Here is a 19,678-nt window from a genome sequence, read left to right on the forward strand (position 1 = left end):
AGCTTTGTGCAAGTTATCTCAGTAAGGATAAAAAATAAAAGAAAAACTGACGCGATACTGTCAGAGGGGAATATCATGGGCTATCCAGTCAGCCACTTTCTTTGGACTTCTGATATACTTGCTTCTATCTAGCAAGTCTATCTATGTCTTCCTTATCATATCCTCTTCTTCTGCTATTCCTGAATGTTGGTGTTAACACTAGCTAGGTTCTGCTCTCATTTACATCTATGAATTTCCTCATCTATTGCATTTATTTATTTCCACATATGCTATTTCCACCTATAAATAGATGGCTTCTGAAGCTGTGACTTCCACCCTGATATTTCTTCTAAACTTCTGTTTCCATCTCTTTACTAGGTCATAGACAATCTAAACACAACACATCCAAACTGGAACTAGATATCACTCCCATAAAAGGTGACCCTTTTCTTTCTACAATAGTATTGCCATCCACTCAGTTAGAAGCCTCTCTCCTTAACTCTTCTGTCTACTTCATAATTTATTTCAATCTTAGTTCTGAAATGTCTTTAACAGTTGATTATTTTCTCTAATACAGTGTCTACATTTTCCCCTTGCTTCTCATACCTGACTATCCTCTTGTGATAGCCTTCTGATTGGTTTCTTCACCTGCCATTCTGACCTCCTGCCTTTCCAATTTATCCCTCCCCCCACTAGTTCTAGCCTTGAGACACTGCAGTTCATGGAAAGCCTTAAGTAGGGTTAGGGTGATCACCTCTTGAAGTTATTATATAAGACATTCACACGCTGGATGAGAAGTCAACCTGATAATCTCTAAGGTTAAGTCAGCAACCAAAAACCAAGAAATAATTGTACAGTCACTGAGGTTGCTTATTCAAATAAGATTCCTTTGGCCCACCCTAACGTACTGACTCAAAAGCTCCTGAGTTTAGACCCTTGAATTGTATTTCTTAGACTCCCCAAGTGATTGTAATACACATCCATTTTTGGAAACTCTAAGATCTTATTCAGTTATAAGATTCAGTGATTATAACTCTGAGTGTACAATTTGCTATTCCAAGAGAATAGTTCCAAAATTATTTTGTGCAAAGACAGTGTTATTAAACTAAACATAAAGCTTCCTGAGTAGTTCACATTAAATGAAAAAACTTTCATTTGAATGTATAAAATCTGGTAAACTTGTGAAAATAATCACAACACATTAGAGGTATGCCTCACATTTAAATGTATAAATTCTGGTAAATTTGTGAAAATAATCACTTCACATTAGAGGCATGTCTCATGAATATTTTCTAACACATATATCTAATGAGTTTTCTTTACACGTGATGTTAATGGCTGCACATGAAGAGTTCAAGAATATATGTGAAATAAAAATAGGTGAATGTTATCCTAAGCAAAGCATTTAAAAGTTAGGGTGCTAATTATATATATATATGTTTTTTTTAAGTTTTATTTTGTCGATATACATTGTGGCTGATTATTGCTCCCCATCACCAAAACCTCCCTCCCTTCTCCCTCGCCCCCTCCCCCCCAACAATGTCCTCTCTGTTTAATTGTCGTATCAACTTCAAGTAGTTGTGGTTGTTATATCTTCTTCCCCCCACCCGGTTTTTTTTTTTTTTTTTTTTTTTTTTGTGTGTGTGTGTGTGTGTGTGAATTTATATATTAATTTTTAGCTCCCACCAATAAGTGAGAACATGTGGTATTTCTCTTTCTGTGCCTGACTTGTTTCACTTAATATAATTCTCTCAAGGTCCATCCATGTTGTTGCAAATGGCAGTATTTCATTCGTTGTTATAGCTGAGTAGCATTCCATTGTGTAGATGTACCACATTTTTCGTATCCACTCATCTGATGATGGACATTTGGGCTGGTTCCAACTCTTGGCTATTGTAAAGAGTGCTGCGATGAACATTGGGGAACAGGTATACCTTCGACTTGATGATTTCCATTCCTCTGGGTATATTCCCAACAGTGGGATAGCTGGGTCGTATGGTAGATCTATCTGCAATTGTTTGAGGAACCTCCATACCATTTTCCATAGAGGCTGCACCATTTTGCAGTCCCACCAACAATGTATGAGAGTTCCTTTTTCTCCGCAACCTCGCCAGCATTTATCGTTCAGAGTCTTTTGGATTTTAGCCATCCTAACTGGGGTTAGATGGTATCTCAGTGTGGTTTTGGTTTGCATTTCCCGGATGCTGAGTGATGTTGAGCATTTTTTCATATGTCTGTTGGCCATTTGTATATCTTCCTTAGAGAAATGCCTACTTAGCTCTTTTGCCCATTTTTTAATTGGGTTGCTTGTTTTCTTCTTGTAAAGTTGTTTGAGTTCCTTATATATTCTGGATATTAATCCTTTGTCAGACGTATATTTTGCAAATATTTTCTCGCACTCTGTTGGTTGTCTTTTAACTCTGTGAATTGTTTCTTTTGCTGTGCAGAAGCTTTTTAGTTTGATATAATCCCATTTGTTTATTTTTCCTTTGGTTGCCTGTGCTTTTGGGGTCGTATTCATGAAGTCTGTGCCCAGTCCTATTTCCTGAAGTGTTTCTCCTATGTTTTCTTTAAGAAGTTTTATTGTTTCAGGGTGTATATTTAAATCCTTAATCCATTTTGAGTTGATTTTAGTATACGGTGAGAGGTATGGTTATAGTTTCATTCTCCTGCATATGGATATCCAGTTATCCCAGCACCATTTGCTGAAGAGGCAGTCCCTTCCCCAGTGAATAGGCTTGGTGCCTTTGTCAGAGATCAGATGGCAGTAAGTGTGTGGGTTGATTTCTGGATTCTCTATTCTATTCCATTGGTCAGTGTGTCTGTTTTTATGCCAGTACCATACTGTTTTGGTTATTATCGCATTGTGGTATAGCTTAAAGTCAGGTAGTGTTATGCCTCCAGCTTTATTTTTTTTGCTCAGCATTGCTTTGGCTATGCGTGGTCTTTTATTGTTCCATATAAATGTCTGGATAGTTTTTTCCATTTCTGAGAAAAATGTCTTTGGAATTTTGATGGGGATTGCATTGAATTTGTATATCACTTTGGGTAGTATGGACATTTTCACTATGTTGATTCTTCCAATCCAAGAGCATGGGATATCTTTCCATCTTCTTGTATCCTCTCTAATTTCTCTCAGCAGTGGTTTGTAGTTCTCATTATAGAGATTTTTCACCTCCTTGGTTAACTCAATTCCTAAGTATTTTATTTTTTTGGTGGATATTGTAAATGGGCAGGCTTTCTTGATTTCTCGTTCTGCATGTTCACTATTGGAGAAAAGAAATGCTACTGATTTTGGGGTGTTGATTTTGTATCCTGCTACTGTGCTGAAATCATTTATCAATTCCAAGAGTTTTTTTGGAGAGGTTTTAGGCTGTTCGATATATAGGATCATGTCATCTGCAAACAGGGACAGTTTGACTTCATCTTTTCCAATCTGGATGCCCTTTATTTCCTTCTCTTCTCTGATTGCTCTGGCTAGTACTTCCAACACTATGTTGAATAGGAGTGGTGAGAGTGGGCATCCTTGTCTAGTTCCTGTTCTTAAAGGAAAAGCTTTCAGCTTTTCCCCATTCAGGATGATATTGGCAGTGGGTTTGGCATATATGGCTTTAATTATGTTGAGATACTTTCCCTCTATACCTAACTTATAGAGGGTCTTTGTCATGAATGAGTGCTGAACTTTATCAAATGCTTTTTCAGCATCTATAGAGATGATCATATGGTCCTTGTGTTTGACTTTATTAATATGGTGTATCACATTTATTGATTTGCGTATGTTGAACCAACCTTGCATCCCTGGGATGAATCCCACTTGATCGTGATGAATAATTTTACGTACGTGTTGCTGTATTCTGTTTGCTAGTATTTTAGTGAGGATTTTTGCATCTATATTCATCAAGGATATCGGCCTGTAGTTTTCTTTTTTGGTTATATCTTTACCTGGTTTTGGTATCAGGATGATGTTTGCTTCATAGAATGAGGTTGGGAGATTTGCGTCCGTTTCAATCTTTTGGAATAGTTTGTAAAGAATCGGTGTCAATTCCTCTTTGAATGTTTGGTAAAATTCTGCTGTGAATCCATCTGGTCCTGGGCTTTTCTTTGTTGAGAGCCTTCTGATAACAGCTTTAATCTCCTTTATTGTTATTGGTCTGTTCAAATTTTCTACGTCTTCACAGTTCAGTTTTAGGAGCTTGTGTGTGTCCAGAAATTTATCCATTTCCTCCAGATTTTCAAATTTGTTGGCATATAGTTGTTTATAGTAGTCTCGAATGATTCCTTGTATTTCAGAAGAATTAGTTGTAATATCGCCTTTTTCATTTCTAATTTTTGTTGAGTCTTCTCTCTTCTTTTTTTTGTTAGCCATGCTAATGGTTTGTCAATTTTATTTATCTTTTCAAAACACCAACTTTTTGATTCGTTGATCTTTTGAATTGTTTTTTGGTTTTCAATTTCATTCAGTTCTGCTCTGATCTTAATGATTTCTTTCCGTCTGCTAACTTTAGGTTTGGATTGTTCTTGTTTTTCTAGTTCTTGAAGGTGAAGTGTTAGGTTGTTCACTTGACATCTTTCCATTCTTCTGAAGTGAGCATTTAATGCAATAAATTTTCCCCTCAATACTCCTTTTGCAGTATCCCACAGGTTTTGGTATGATGTATCATTGTTTTCATTAGTTTCAAGAAATTTTTTGATTTCCTGCTTGATTTCTTCTTGGACCCATATGTCATTAAGTAGAATGCTGTTTAATTTCCATGTGTTTGTATAGTTTCCAGAGTTTCGTTTGTTATTAATTTCTAGTTTTAATCCATTGTGGTCTGAGAAGATACATGGGATAATTCCAATTTTTTTGAATTTATTGAGACTTGATTTGTGACCTAATATGTGATCTATCCTGGAGAATGATCCATGTGCTGATGAGAAGAAAGAATATTCTGAGGCTGTTGGGTGGAATGTTCTGTAGATATCTGCCAATTCCAATTGGTCTAGAGTCTTGTTTAGATCTTGTGTTTCTCTACTGATTCTTTGCCTAGATGATCTGTCTAATATTGACAGTGGGGTGTTCAGGTCCCCTACTATTATGGTATTAGTGTCTATTTCCTTCTTTAGGTCTAATAGCGTTTGTTTTATAAATCTGGCTGCTCCAACATTGGGTGCATACATATTTATGATTGTTATGTCTTCTTGATGGATCAGTCCTTTTATCATTAAGTAGTGTCCCTCATTGTCTCTTTTTATGGTTTTTAGTTTAAAGTCTATTTTGTCAGATATAAGAATAGCTACTCCAGCTCATTTTTCTTTTCTGTTTGCATGGTAAATCTTTTTCCATCCTTTCACTCTTAGTCTGTGTGAATCTTTATGGGTGAGGTGGGTCTCTTGTAGGCAGCATATAGTTGGGTCCTCCTTTTTGATCCAGTCAGCCAGTCTGTGTCTTTTGATTGGGGAATTTAAGCCTTTTACATTAAGAGTTGTTATTGAAAGGTGTTGATTTATTCCTAGCATTTTATTGGTTGTTTGGTTGTCTTAGGTGTCTTTTGTTCCTTGCTTTCTGATTTACTGTTTGGTTTCTGTGTTTGTTGGTTCCTTAGGTTGTAGATAGTGTTTTTGTTTGCTTGTTTTCTCTTCATGGATGCCATTTTTATTATACTAGTGGATATTGATTTTTCTTAGGTTTTTATGGCAGTGGTAGTTATTTTTCAGGAACCAAACCCAGTACTCCCTTGAGGATTTCTTGTAAGGGTGGTAGTGTGGTAGTGAACTCCTGCAGTTTTTGTTTGTCTGAGAAATATACTATTTGCCCTTCATTTCAGAAGGATAGCCTTGCAGGGTAGAGTATTCTTGGCTGGCAATCTTTGTCTTTTAGTATTTTGAAAATATCATCCCATTCCTTTCTAGCTTTTAGGGTTTGTGATGAGAAGTCTGATGTTAGCCTGATTGGGGCTCCCTTATAGGTGATTTGACGCTTCTCTCTTGCAGCTTTTAAGATTCTCTCTTTGTCTCTGAGTTTTGCCAATTTGACTATGACATGTCTTGGAGAAGGCCTTTTTGGGTTGAATACGTTTGGAGATCGTTGAGCTTCCTGGATCTGAAGATCTGTGATTTTTCCTATACCTGGGAAGTTTTCTGCCACTATTTTGTTGAATATGTTTTCCATGGAATCTCCATTTTCCTCCCCTTCTGGAATACCCATGACTTGGATATTTGAGCGCTTAAGGTTGTCTGATATCTCTCTCAGATTTTCTTCCATGTCCTTGATTCTTTTTTCTTTCTTTTTGTCTGCTTGTGTTATTTCAAACAGCCCATCTTCAAGTTCAGAGGTTCTCTCTTCAACTTCCGCAAGCCTGCTGGTTAAACTCTCCGTTGTGTTTTTTATTTCGCTGAATAACTTCTTCAGTTCAGCAAGTTCTGCTACATTTTTTTTCAGGACATTGATTTCCTTGTACATTTCCTCTTTCAGATCCTGTATACTTTTCCTCATTTCATCATGATGTCTAGCTGAGTTTTCTTGTATCTCATTCAGTTTCCTTAGAATTATCACTCGAAATTCCTTGTCAGTCATTTCAAGGGCTTCTTGTTCTATAGGATCTAGAGTTTGAGATTTATTAACTTTTGGTGGTGTACTTTCTTGATTTTTTGTATTTCTGGTATCTTTTTTTTGGTGTTTATTCATTGTGGCAGGGGGTTTCACAGACCACCGGTTTGAGACTAATGACTAACTAGGATGTTGCTGTGGTTGCCAATTTGGTATGGCTCCCTCCGTGACTGCTCAGTTGGCCTCTAGTGCCTTGTGTGTGTGGTTGCCTCGGGTCTTGGGCTTCTCCGGGGAGCCACCTTTCTGGTCAGCTTGGACTCTGCTGGGCTGGTGGATCACGTACCACAGGGTGTGTGATCTCTGTTGAGCTTTCACTTCCTGTGCAGGACTTCTCCCTGTTCCGTGTGCTCTGGCCCAGGCTGTTGGATCATGCAGTGGCGACGTGTGTGGTTTCTGTCGAGTCTCCGCCTCCCAGGTCGCACGTCACCCCACTCTGTGCGCACTGTGCTGGGCTGGGGCATGTCTTCTGCACCCCTCTTCTATCAGCTGGGCCTTCAAGACCCTACTCGGCACTGCCTCGCCCAGGAAGTCTACCAGGTTTCTGCTAGGCACAGACGACCGGTCTCTCTGGGTGCCTTTGTAGCACTGTGTAGATCTTTCTCAGGTCTTGTTCACCTTTGTATCTCCCCGGCATAGACCGAATCTAGCGCCCACCGGCAGCCTGCTCTCCGGCAGGTTCAAGCGGACCTGGGAACTCTCCTACCACACTATTCCCAGCCAGAAATTGGTTAGGCTTTTTTCCGAACTGGTGGCCACAGAGATGGTATCTGCCTCCCAGTAACAGGAAGTTTACTGGGGGCCGGAGTCCAGGGTGTGGTGGAGTGACAGTCAGCCCCCCCGTACTTCCTTGCCCTCCCGACACTGGCCGGGGATGCCCCCTGGCACCAGCCCCGCTAGAGAACCACGGAGGGAGTGGGAGGGGAGGCTGGCCCGCAGGCTCCGGGAAGCCCCGCGCCAGGCCAAGCATGTGGGAAGGCTCAGTGACGGCCGAGCCGGGCGGAGCTGCCCGCATCTGGGAAAATGGAGGCAGCCCCAGGGCGGTGAGTGGCCTGGTGGTGCAGGCGGGAGCCGGGTGGGCGTAATCCCCCCGAACAGAGCTGGGCCAGGGGTCACTCACAGGGTTGTGCCAGGTCGGGTGCTCACTCTCTGCCTCTGGTTTGCCGCCTTCCCCGTTCTAGGCCACTGCTGCCTCGGGCTGTTCAGTCACGGCGCAGCTTGGGCGCTCCCAGGAATCTTCTTTAATGCCGGCCTGAAACCTCGAATCCTGAATAGGGCAGCTGGCCGCCTTCAGCGCGGCCCCGGCCTCCGGGATCCTGGCTGCATCCACAGCAGCCCTGGCGCTGTGTTCCCTGTTTCGAGACTCGCTTTTGCAGCTAAGAAACAGTTCTTTTCCTGCTCCACACTTCAAAGCTGTTGCCTGTAAATGAGGCAGCCTCTCCTGCCAGGGGCAAAGTGGCGGTCACCCCCCACAACCGGCCACCAGCAGCGGTCCTCCCTTAAGAGATGGCAAGAGGAAGGTCCACAAGTTTCCCGGCTGCCTGAGGCCCAGTGGCCGCCTTTTCCATCTCAGCTACTCCGTGCCAACCGCCGCAGCCACCGCCATCTTGAAACCTAGGGTGCTAATTATATTTAGATAAAAGCAAGTAAGATTTAGCAGGACAGCAGGGAAAAAATGGGGTAAAATTAAAGCCCTTAAAGTAAATATTTATATGTTTAGTTGATTTTTTTACCCAGTGAAAGGATTCCTGTCTCACATACCACATTATCAGTAAATTCCTATGCATGTTGGTAGTTCATGACCTAGCAGTGGAAACAGTCCTCTATATAATTAGCTACAGTAGGTATAAATTTCATTGTCAAATCAGTGCTATGAATAAACTGTTATGGAAGAATAAAAATAGGAATAGTTAGGTCTTCCTTTTATAAAATAGTCTGTATGAGGAACAAAGTTGTAAATATAAACCTAAACTCCATGGTATACAAAAGTATCAGAGGTTGAATTCCAACATATAAGCATCATATGTGAACACAGATGACTGAAAATATGGACAAAGATATATTTATTAACAATGAGATCTGTATTTGTTTATAATTAATTACATTATATAAAATAACTATCTTATGTTTAATATGGGCTATTCACACTTTTTTTTAAGTTAAAAGCACTTTGTTCCAATGCACAGTTATTTAGAATAAGAATACATTTTACCACAGAATTTTGCAGTGTGCCGAGGATCCCAGGGTAACTCATAAATCCTATTAAACCCATAATAAATTTAACAATGGCACTATCTACAACCTGAGATCTTGAAGCAAGAGACCAGCAGGGCAGAAATAAGGGCAAGAAGAAAGATGTTCCCTTTACTTCCCTTTCTGCAGCAGAGTTACCTTAGACATATTTTGGGAGATTCACGTGCTTCTTTGCTATCATTACTGTGGCCTCCCCTACCTGTCAATAGCGGAATACCATTAATATTCAAAGCCACTTACAGCAACACCCTTGATCGTGGGATATGACAAGTTAATAGGAAAACTTTACCCATATTCCAATTTGGTCTGACTGCATGTATTGGGGGGAAAAAGTAACTTAAACAACGGAGATATGGATATACATAGTCCAGAGCTAGTGGGTGGTTCTAGGTTTATTAGGGACTCGGACACCCTCTTTTTTTCTCTACCAAACCCAGAACATGCTTTCTGTCCTTAAAGTTACCTTAAAGTCCAAGATAACTGCTGGAGCTCTAGCCATCATGTTTATATTCCAGGTAGCAGAAGGAGAAAGCAAGAAAAAGCAGGAAGGGTGCTCTCATAAATGAGTAATTTTCCTTTAAGGAATCCTGTATTTATATCTTATTGGCTAAAACCTAGTCATATGCCACATTTGACTATAATAGTTGATGGGAAATGTAGTAATTTAGCTGCATCCTTTAACATTGAAATGAAATAGGAGATCTGTTGCTGAGAATATAGAGGAGAATGGATATTTGCAGGCAATTAGCAATCGCTGCCATATTCCTCGAATGTCCAATACTCCAGATTACTTATCTCCTTTCCTACACACTCAATGAAGCTATCTTAATTCTTTTTTTAAGTGTATATATACACACACACACACAAAATTGACAGGAATGATCCTCCTAGAGCAATGGTTCTCAAATTTGGCTGCACATTAGAAGCACTTGAGATGTCTTTAGAAAATCCTGATGTCAAGGCCACACCCCAGCCAATGAAACCAGAAATTCTAGCAGTGAGACTCTAGCCTCAATATTTTTTTAAAAAGTGTCTCTAGGTGATTCCAGTACACAGCCAAGTAAAGTATACACTGTTCTAAAGAAGTTTTAAAAGAAGACAGGTAACCAAAATGACGCTATATTCTGTCACTTTTTTTCTGCTACGTGATCAAGTAATATTAATAACTGCATGCCATGAGTAGTGAATAATTTTTGGAATGTTGGCCCGCCTTATGCCTGCCGTTAGGGTCAGTTTTCTTATGAAAACTTCTTTTACAACAGTATCTTCTCTTCTATAACATCTAAACCACAGGATTCTCTGGAAAATACCAACTTTTCTTTACCAGTGTTCGTCCTCTTTGATACCTTTACTTTTCACGTGCTCCCACATCCATTTGAACCCTCTATATGGCTCCAAAGTAATTCTCAAATTGGTCCACACTTTTACCTCATTCAAAATCCACATAGCAAACAACGGAATGTTTAAAATTCACACAAATTTGATCCTGTCCCTCTTCTACTCTACATAGACTACAATAGCTTCCTATTGTTCTAGGACTCTGACCTGCAAGGCTCTCCTCCTGCCTGCCTCCCAGCCTCATCTCAGACCACGCATCACATTAGGGTCCAGTGACCTCCTTTCATGCCTCCTTTTCTTAGAGGGGACCTGTGTTGACAAGCCTGCTGATCCCCAAGTTCAGTCAAACCAACACATTTATTTGCTAATTCCCATTGTGGGAGCCCTTTACTGCTCCCACGGACTGGGTCATGCTCTACTTCTTCATAGCCCTCATCCCAGTTATAAGTAATTGTTTTAAAGGCCCCCTAATATTTTTATGAGGGCAGGGAATATGTTCTTCCTTATTTCACTTCAGAACCTAGAACAGCTCCTCTATCACAGAGTGTATTCAATAACATAAAGATGGAGATGTTCTGAATGAATATATAAAGGAATGAGTAGTATGGGATACTGAAATTAGAAAGGTAGATGGGAGACTAACTGAAATGATCATAAATAGCTGCTTGTAGCTTAAGGACATGTGACCCAAGTAAACGTCACTCCCTCTTTTACAATATGTGTTTGTGTCTCTGCAGGTTGTGATTTGATCCCAGTACAGTATCTTCGCTGGGGGGACCCTGAGCCCATTGCAGCGGTGGTGTTTGCCTGCCTCGGCCTGCTGGCCACCCTGTTTGTTACCACAGTCTTCATCATTTACCGTGATACACCAGTAGTCAAGTCCTCTAGCAGGGAGCTCTGCTACATTATCCTTGCTGGCATCTGCCTGGGCTACTTATGTACCTTCTGCCTCATTGCAAAGCCCAAACAGATTTACTGCTACCTTCAGAGAATTGGCATAGGTCTCTCCCCAGCCATGAGCTACTCAGCACTTGTAACCAAGACTAACCGTATTGCAAGGATCCTGGCTGGCAGCAAGAAGAAGATCTGTACCAAAAAGCCCAGATTTATGAGTGCCTGTGCCCAGCTAGTGATTGCTTTCATTCTCATATGCATCCAATTGGGCATCATAGTTGCTCTCTTCATAATGGAGCCTCCTGATATAATGCATGACTACCCAAGCATTCGAGAAGTCTACCTGATTTGTAACACCACCAACCTAGGAGTTGTCACTCCTCTAGGATACAATGGATTGTTGATTTTGAGCTGTACCTTCTACGCGTTCAAGACCAGAAATGTTCCAGCTAACTTCAATGAAGCCAAGTATATCGCCTTCACAATGTACACCACCTGCATTATATGGCTGGCCTTTGTGCCAATCTACTTTGGCAGCAACTACAAAATCATCACCATGTGTTTCTCTGTCAGCCTCAGTGCCACGGTGGCCCTAGGCTGCATGTTTGTGCCGAAGGTGTACATCATCCTGGCCAAGCCAGAGAGAAATGTGCGCAGCGCCTTCACCACGTCCACTGTGGTGCGCATGCATGTAGGGGATGGCAAGTCATCCTCCGCGGCCAGCAGATCCAGCAGCCTAGTCAACCTGTGGAAGAGGAGGGGCTCCTCTGGGGAAACTCTAAGGTAAAAGTTGAGGGGGCATATGGGGCACTGGTCCCCATAGTGAAGCAGTTCCAGTTGCTTCCCAGATCTTTTAAATGGGAGATATCTGAGTGAATGAAACTGTGAGTGGCAGGGTGCCTCAGGGCTTGAGACCTTCTCACTGAATGGTTTTTGTGGGGTTAATTGGATGTGAGTACAGTTACTTAGGCCAGGGCTAGAAACACAGAAATTGAAATCATAAAGAGTTATGGCAAAAGGAGAGTGAGGTTAGGAGGGCAGAGAGAGAAGAGTTAAGTCGCTGAGCCAGGGACCCTCAGGGGACAGAGACACATTGTGGACTAAATCCTAGTTCAACAGAGCAGAGTAGAGAAGATCGTTATTAACAAAAAAGATTATGCTGAGAGCAGAACTTACACATCTGACTGTACTGGCATGTGCCTGAATCTTATGCAAGTCCAGAAGAGCCTTTGACTGCCTATTCCATAGAGGCAAAAGAATGTAGAACTTATATTTTAATTCTTAATGGACAATATGAACTCTTTAGGAGATGTCTAAGTAGTTGAAAAGGGCAAAACAACAAATGGGCTTTACATGTAATTGTTCTAAATAACCAGTCAGTTTCCCAATTCTCTGTTGCCTGCAGTCCTATACCACCTCCAAGTTCAATATTATAGGTAGTAGTTACTGGACCATTTCTATCTGAAAAGAATCTGGAACCAATAGCCAATGATTTCTCCCATGGGAGGGGCTTTCTTAGGTGATAAATTGTCCCAAAGCACTTCAATAGACAATGAGATCATGTTACCAGTGGCTTGGGAACAAATTCTGAGGTATTATAAAGGCTACAGAGATTGTTGATAATCAGAAATAAGGATCTCTTTATTCCCATACACTGGGGATAAAGATCTCTTCTATTATGAGAAGTACATATTAAAAGAGCTAGTCAGGACATCAGCCCTGTTAACTCTACTGAGATTTGACAGTATTTCTAAAAGCTAGATGAATAAATGGAAGATAAGTATCTTTCATATGGAAGATAAATATCTAAATATTATTGCTTGAACTATTCTCCTATACCGTCATTTAGCCTGCATGAAAGTCCTACTTTTCAATCAGCCCTCATTCTTTAAAACATGAATTATGGTGATGGTAAAGATACTGTCTTCTGAAGTTTGAGAGGACTCATGGGATACTTGACGTTTATCCACAAGGCTCGATTCATCTGCATTGTTAACTTATATCCTTGCTTCTCTCTTTTCTAATTCCTTTACACTTCTCATATATTTCCATGTACATCATGCGAGATATTCAACTAAATTTTAAATTGTGTCTTCTCCTTCTTCAATAAATCCTGTGAATGTCATGGCCTGTACACAGAAGGCCTTCCATAAATCTAACCTTCTGGCATGTTTTCCATCTGCCTTCCTGACTCCTCTATGAAACATTCTTTTTCTGAAACTTCTGCAAGATCAGCTTTTCATTTTAGCTAAGAAAATTTATTTTTTGAGCTTTTATTTTATCAGCTTTTCTTCAAACCTTTTTTTCAAACAAACTCTTCTAGGGAAGCCTAATATATAAAACAGACAGGTAATGGAGGGAGGGGATTGTGAGTCTATGTCTAAACACCTCAAAAACTCACCAGGGAAGGCTCCTTAGAGAGACAGCATGGAATGATGGCAAAGAACACTGGCTGTGTCGCCAGGATGTTCTTAGTCTTCATTGAAGGCAGCAGAATAGAGTGCAAGACAGCACTGGGATTGAATGCTTGCAGCATCACTGATCAGCTGTGTCACTTAGGCAGATTTGCTTAACGTCTCCACGCCTCAACTTCCTCCTCTGATGAATGGAGATAATGATATGCACACTTCATACAGTGGTCATGAGGACTAAGTGAGTTGACACATGTAGTATCTGCAACATAGTAAGCGCTCCGTAAGTATTTGCTATGTGGATTAACTAAATAAACAATTGTCAGTCTTCTTCTACATCTGAAAGTCTCTGTGACAGGTACACAATCAGGATGGTCCTAGTAACAGAGATAGCATCAAAAGAGGCAGTACAAATCCATAGACATGTTGATTTTACAGTCTAGGTTTTCCAGGGCATCTCCATCTTCACATTGTTCAACTCCTTGTCAGACTGTATCGCACACCCTGTGTTCCAATTTAAGCAGAGCGAGCTCCTTGAGAGTGGCAGTATTGTCTGCCTTGTTCATCACCATGCCTCCAATGGCTAGCTGTACCAACAAGGGTACACGGCACACAGAAGACACTCAATAACGATTTGGTGTGAGGGGAAGGTAGTAATATGGTAGATTTTTTTTTTTTTTTTTTTTTTGCTCATCTCCAAGTATGCACTCTCCTACTCCCCACTGGTGCTCTTATCTTTCACGAGATTAAGCCTGTAGCACCCTGTATTACAATTATCCCTCACACTCCTGTGGTCATCAGTCTCTGCTTGGGAATTGGGTCATTGATCCCATCCATTGATCTTGTGTCTGGCTATAGTTTTAAGGTTTCTCTAATAACATTTGATTGATATTTTCAACTATTTTATTTCTACTTTAATAAACAAAGGGACAAACAAAAACAATGATAGTGGCAACAGAAAACAGAAATTCTAAGCATTTTGTTGCAACATTTTAACTTGCTTTCCCTACAGGGCCAGCTCTTGATGATTGGATCTTACAGTCAGTACATTTGAGTATTAGAACCTCAAAGTGGGTGAAGGAAGACCTTTGGAATCACTGGGTTTTCTTTATGCAATCTTGGCAGATTCTGGTCTGTCTACGTGATTATAGCTGAGGCAGGCCACAGTTTGATTATATAGAGACTTTTTTTTTCCCATCATCTAGGTTATTCAGGCTGAAAACTGCCTTTAATATGGAAAAGAAAAAAGGGCAAAGAAAGCTATACTTCTCCTGAATCACATACATCCCATACCTGCTCACTCTTTTAAGCCATCATCCTCAGAGAGAAATGCTGACTAAAATCCTTTCCTCTATGGCCTCCATGAGCTCCTAAATTAAATGTTTCTTCTCTGTGGTATAAAGTCAAGATGTTCAGAACACTAATACAGTATTTGTCACATTATAGGATATAACTAGTTATGCAGTAACTTATCTCGCTTTCAAATTTGTAATTTTATAAAGGCCATTGTCTGTCACACGGGAACTTACATAATGGGAATAAATGAACTTGGGTGTTTCTAATATTTTCACATTTTATTCTAAATTACTGCCATTAATTGTGCTTCTCAGGCTTGGACTCCGTAATATGTCAATGAGACCACCTCATAAGTTAAGATAGGTAACTTCCATCTCTGGATGAAGGTCTTTGGGGAGAAGCAGCTACTATGCTGGGCCCAACCTTATTCTGCTGTCTTCCATCTGGTGTATGGGGAAGCAGGTTGCTGGAAACCCAGACTGGGTCTGGGCTCTGTTTTTAGATAAGGCCTATGCATTTCCCTTCTACATCTAATGACAGACAGCAACGGCTCTCCATTTTAAAGAGGATGCTAATTGTATACCTTAGAGTGAAGAATGTTATAATGTCTCCTAATGCCACAGTGACTGTTTCCAAAGGTTAGCATACACTCTTGGAAATTGTACATAGACAATAGATATAAATACAACATACTAGTTTATAGTTCTGGCTTTGGAACCACACCTGGATTTAAATCCAGCTATGTGAATTTGAATAAGGTATTTTGGTCTGTTTCTTACTGTAAAATGGTAGGTAATATTACCTGTTTTGAGGAGTAAAGGAGGTAATATATACTAAATGTTTATTATCAGCACATAGAAAGCACTCAATAAATGGTAATTAAACCTTTTAGAATTGTGTTTGGCTGAAAGTACCAGAAAGCCTATTTCCATAGGCTAATACTGTTTGAGTTTGATTTTCTTCATGCTACAAGAAGTATAGAGGGAAACTCCTCCTGGTGTTCCTCAGAGGCTCACTGATGCCAGGATCAACATCTCTGCCAATCTCTAGGCCTTTACTAATAGTTGCAAGATAGCTGTCATAGCTCCATGCATTGATGCATTGCATCCTTTTATTAGGGAAAATAAAGGTCTTCTCAGAATCCCATAAGAATTGCCCTTATGTCTCATTAGCCAAAACTGTCTAATGTAGCTGCAAGAAAATATGAGAAAGTATGCATTTAGCCTTTTCAGCCTCCATAAAGGAAACTGAAAAGGTAAAGAGGTGTCAAGCGTTTGTCGGATAAGCCAATGAGTAGTGTGTACTACAGAAAATGGTAGTACCTTGTAGTAATAGTGGTAGCAGCAACAGAAGAAGGGGGCGATGGGGGAGTGGAAGGAGGAAGTGAAGAAGAAGCACAAAGTTGGAGATGGTTAAAAAAAAATTGCAAATCAGAATAGTCCCCCAAAATGATTCATTTATTCCCCACCTACTATGTTCTTCCACCTGACAGAACTTTTTATATATATTATTAGTCTAACATTTCTAATTGTCACAAAATATTGCAAGTAGAAGCAATCATCCTTCCCATTTTTCAAATAAGGAATTTGAGATACAGCAAGATTAGAAGACTTGCCCATAGTCTCATGACTAGTGAGTGATGAAGCAGTTTTTATCTCAGGTATTAGCTTATGGTCACTAAGGCTGAGCATTTCTTGAAGTATATTTCTTGGAAAATTAGCCTCACAAATTGCTCCATGAAAAAGAAGTTATCTGGTCAAACATGTTTGAAAAAAATCTCTGATTTACTCTCTTATCAGAGGTAAACACCTAGAAGTCTTGCAGTGTAGAAACCAATCATTCATTTGTTAACTCCGTCCAATCACTTCCCATACCTGTACACAGGGCCATTTTTCAAGTAATCCTCCTAACATTCCAAAGAAATGAAGTTCCACAAGACTCACTTTAGAAAACCTCATCAGAGCCCAAAGAGAAGACATGTCTGTGGTGAGTGAAGAGCAGTTCCTATCTTCAGTGAGAAGTGGGCCAGAAGGAGCCAATTTCCACTTTGGTCGGGGAAAGAGAAACACTTGGAGCGCTCTGAGCACCTGAGAAAGAATAGTGCTAATTCTCACCGATCTGCCAGCTTTCTGGGGAGTTAAATCGGCTCACCCCAGAGCTTGAAGAAGAGAAGTACCCAGAGTCAGCCATTCAATTCACTGAAATAGCAGGAGATTTTTTTAAGTGGGAATGAGTCACTATAGATTTTTTATAGAGAAACATGCTATTTATGCCATCAATGTATAGAGGTCCCTGTGATTAACATTTTGCTTCTCGACACTAATTTCCAGCACGACATGGTACAGCATCACATCATTGTCAAGCAGATAATGCCAGGCTTCCGTTTAAGGCCTTCACTTCAGCTGCAAATTGACCAATGAACACAAAATCAGATCGGACCTAAATAAAGCATTGAATCAGATGAGTCTAAAGTTCTGGCTCTGCAAGATTCAGAATTCTCAGGGCCATGGGGCTGGGGTTCTCAAATGCAGTGGACTTTTCATGGCTAAATTAATGACACAGGCCTGTAGCTCTAAGTCACACATTTTTTCAGAAGGTAAAACCATCCCGTGGGATTCTAATAAGGTGGCAGAATCATTAGTGTTGCTTCCACCTTAATTTTAGAAACTGTCATATGCCAATTTCATTTTAATTACCTAATTAACTTTGCTTTAATTAACATTGTCATGAGGGCCCATTTAGGCTACCTGCTAAAAAGACTGCTAGCCCTTTCACATCCATTGACCAAATTACAATAGGCCTGGAAAATTGGTTCTCTTGTGTGAATTCCAGTGTACCCCAACTATTATGAGAGCTTTCATAATTTCCAATTGCTTAAAGTTCATTAAGAGGTTATTAGTCTGTATGAGGTGATGTTCATGCCCTTTCTTTCTGTTTAGAATCCTCCTCTTCCTTCTCTCTCTCAAGATTCTATTTATCTTTCAAGGCCCAGTTTCCTCAATGAAATCCTATCAGATTTAACCACCTCGTAGACGTTCCCTCATCTGAACTCAGAACATTTATTGTGTATAGCACACATTTAGCACACATTCTTCATTTACATTATTTATTCATAAATATTCACTGAGGACTGAGCATTGCCAGGCACTGAGCTAGGCCCTCTAAATACAGAGATTGTTTTGTGTATGTATGCAATATTCTCACAACTATATAATGCTATCTTAAAAGTATTTATATCTCCTTCAGTGCCTAGCACAGTGCCTGACAGACAGCAGTGCTCAGCACCAACACATGTAGAGGGACAGATAGATTACAAATCTTCTGTGCAGCAACAGACCTTTGTAACTGTGTGTTGCATCACAGGAACAACATGCTTGTGCAGGGAATTACAAGCATGTAACGCATGTGTCAGCAGGTAACAAGAGATAAGGCTGACAGGAAAAGGCAAAGGAAGATCCCCTAGTGTGTCCTCAAAGCTGAGCCTCTGGGAGCCATCAGCCAGCCATCTTCAGTTCTCCCAACAGCTATTCAGTCTCTTCTCCCTGTTTAGCACCCACAATAGACATCCAATTCCTCTCATAGTCATGGCCACCTCCCCAACACCAGCCTGATGCCTGCTAACACCACCCCCAATCAAAACTTACATGTCCTCCACCCCTGCTCTTTGCTAGAGAACAGATAAATTAACTTGTGCTGTTATGTGTAATGATTATTAATGGCTTACTTCATCCTTTATGCAGTAAATGCTTGTCAAGCAACTGCTTTGTGACAGATACTGTGCTAAGTGCTTTTATATATTATCTCATTGGATCTTTGCATAATACTTTATAACAGAAAGTATTATTCCCTATCCACAGATAAGAAAAAATATTAACTGAGGCACATATTGCTAAACTGCTTTTAGTTAGGGATCTATAAGTGGTGGAAACAAAATTGGAGATTCAAACCCATGTGTATATATCTTCAAAGCTCTTTTTCATTCTAATATTGCCTTTCTGATAGATTCACTTTCCATGTACCCCATTTTGTTGTTGTTGTTTTTGATAAATAAGGTCACAGTGAATGTATGCCTGCCACATAATCAATTTTGATACTGATTTTTAGTCTCAGAGAAATGACCCTAAAGGTGGCTTTGTGTTTTGGAATACAGGCAGATCAGTCAAGGTGACCTTATGGAACAAGGTAGTCTGCCAGTGTCTCATTCTAGAACTTGGCAGGAGTAGTGTTGTGTAGGGAAGTGAGCTTTGCCAGCAAAGACGTGGATTCTAATCCTGGCTCTGACACTTACAAGCTGCAACTCTAGACAAAGCACTTAAACTCTCAGAGCTTCTGAAAAATGAGGACAATAATATTCTTCTGTGTATTATGCTCACAGGGTCATTGTGAGCATAATACAGAGTGTATCCCATAGTCCAGATCCACGAGGTATGAGTTTCCTTTTTCCTAATCACCAGGTCATCTCAGTTCATGTTCACCAAAATACAGCTCCGGTGGCATGATATAAGAAGTTACGTGACTTCATTCTTCAGGAAAGTTACTTAAATGGAAATATTTGACTTTGGAAATATTGCTTGAATTACTATTAAATCACTGCTATATCCTGGGGACCCCTGGCCCTCCAAATTTCCATTATATTCTTAGGTGGTAGGTTAAGAAGTTTCTGTTAAAGTGCTTTTTTAGAAGTCAAGTTTTCCTCAGAATTAAAAAGTGGTTTGTGGTTTTAGCCATTTCTTTCATCACTGTTGTAGTTTTGGCAGTGTACTTATATTTCTTCATAAAAAAAAAAATAACGACTTTTAACTTGACCCAGGACATGTGGATTCATTTTTACTTAACCATGCTGAAAGTAAATGATGAATCTCTGTGGTAAATTTTAAGCATCATCTAATATAAAGCTCTCTTTGGTGCGGCAAATGTGTGC

The 19,678-nt window shown here is 40.1% G+C and overlaps 1 protein-coding gene across 3 annotated transcripts in view; it reads left to right on the top strand.

The window, feature by feature from the left end:
* Nucleotides 1–19,678, top strand: part of GRM5 (glutamate metabotropic receptor 5) — a 496,288-nt gene that overhangs the window by 435,940 nt on the left and 40,670 nt on the right. For all 3 annotated transcript variants that reach the window (XM_063095387.1, XM_063095388.1, XM_063095389.1), the window contains exon 7: nt 10,894–11,833. In XM_063095387.1, coding sequence (XP_062951457.1) covers nt 10,894–11,833 — 940 coding nt within the window. The remainder of the gene's footprint in view (nt 1–10,893; nt 11,834–19,678) is intronic.

Source organism: Cynocephalus volans, chromosome 4, assembly GCF_027409185.1.
Source record: "Cynocephalus volans isolate mCynVol1 chromosome 4, mCynVol1.pri, whole genome shotgun sequence".
NCBI classification, from domain to species: domain Eukaryota; kingdom Metazoa; phylum Chordata; class Mammalia; order Dermoptera; family Cynocephalidae; genus Cynocephalus; species Cynocephalus volans.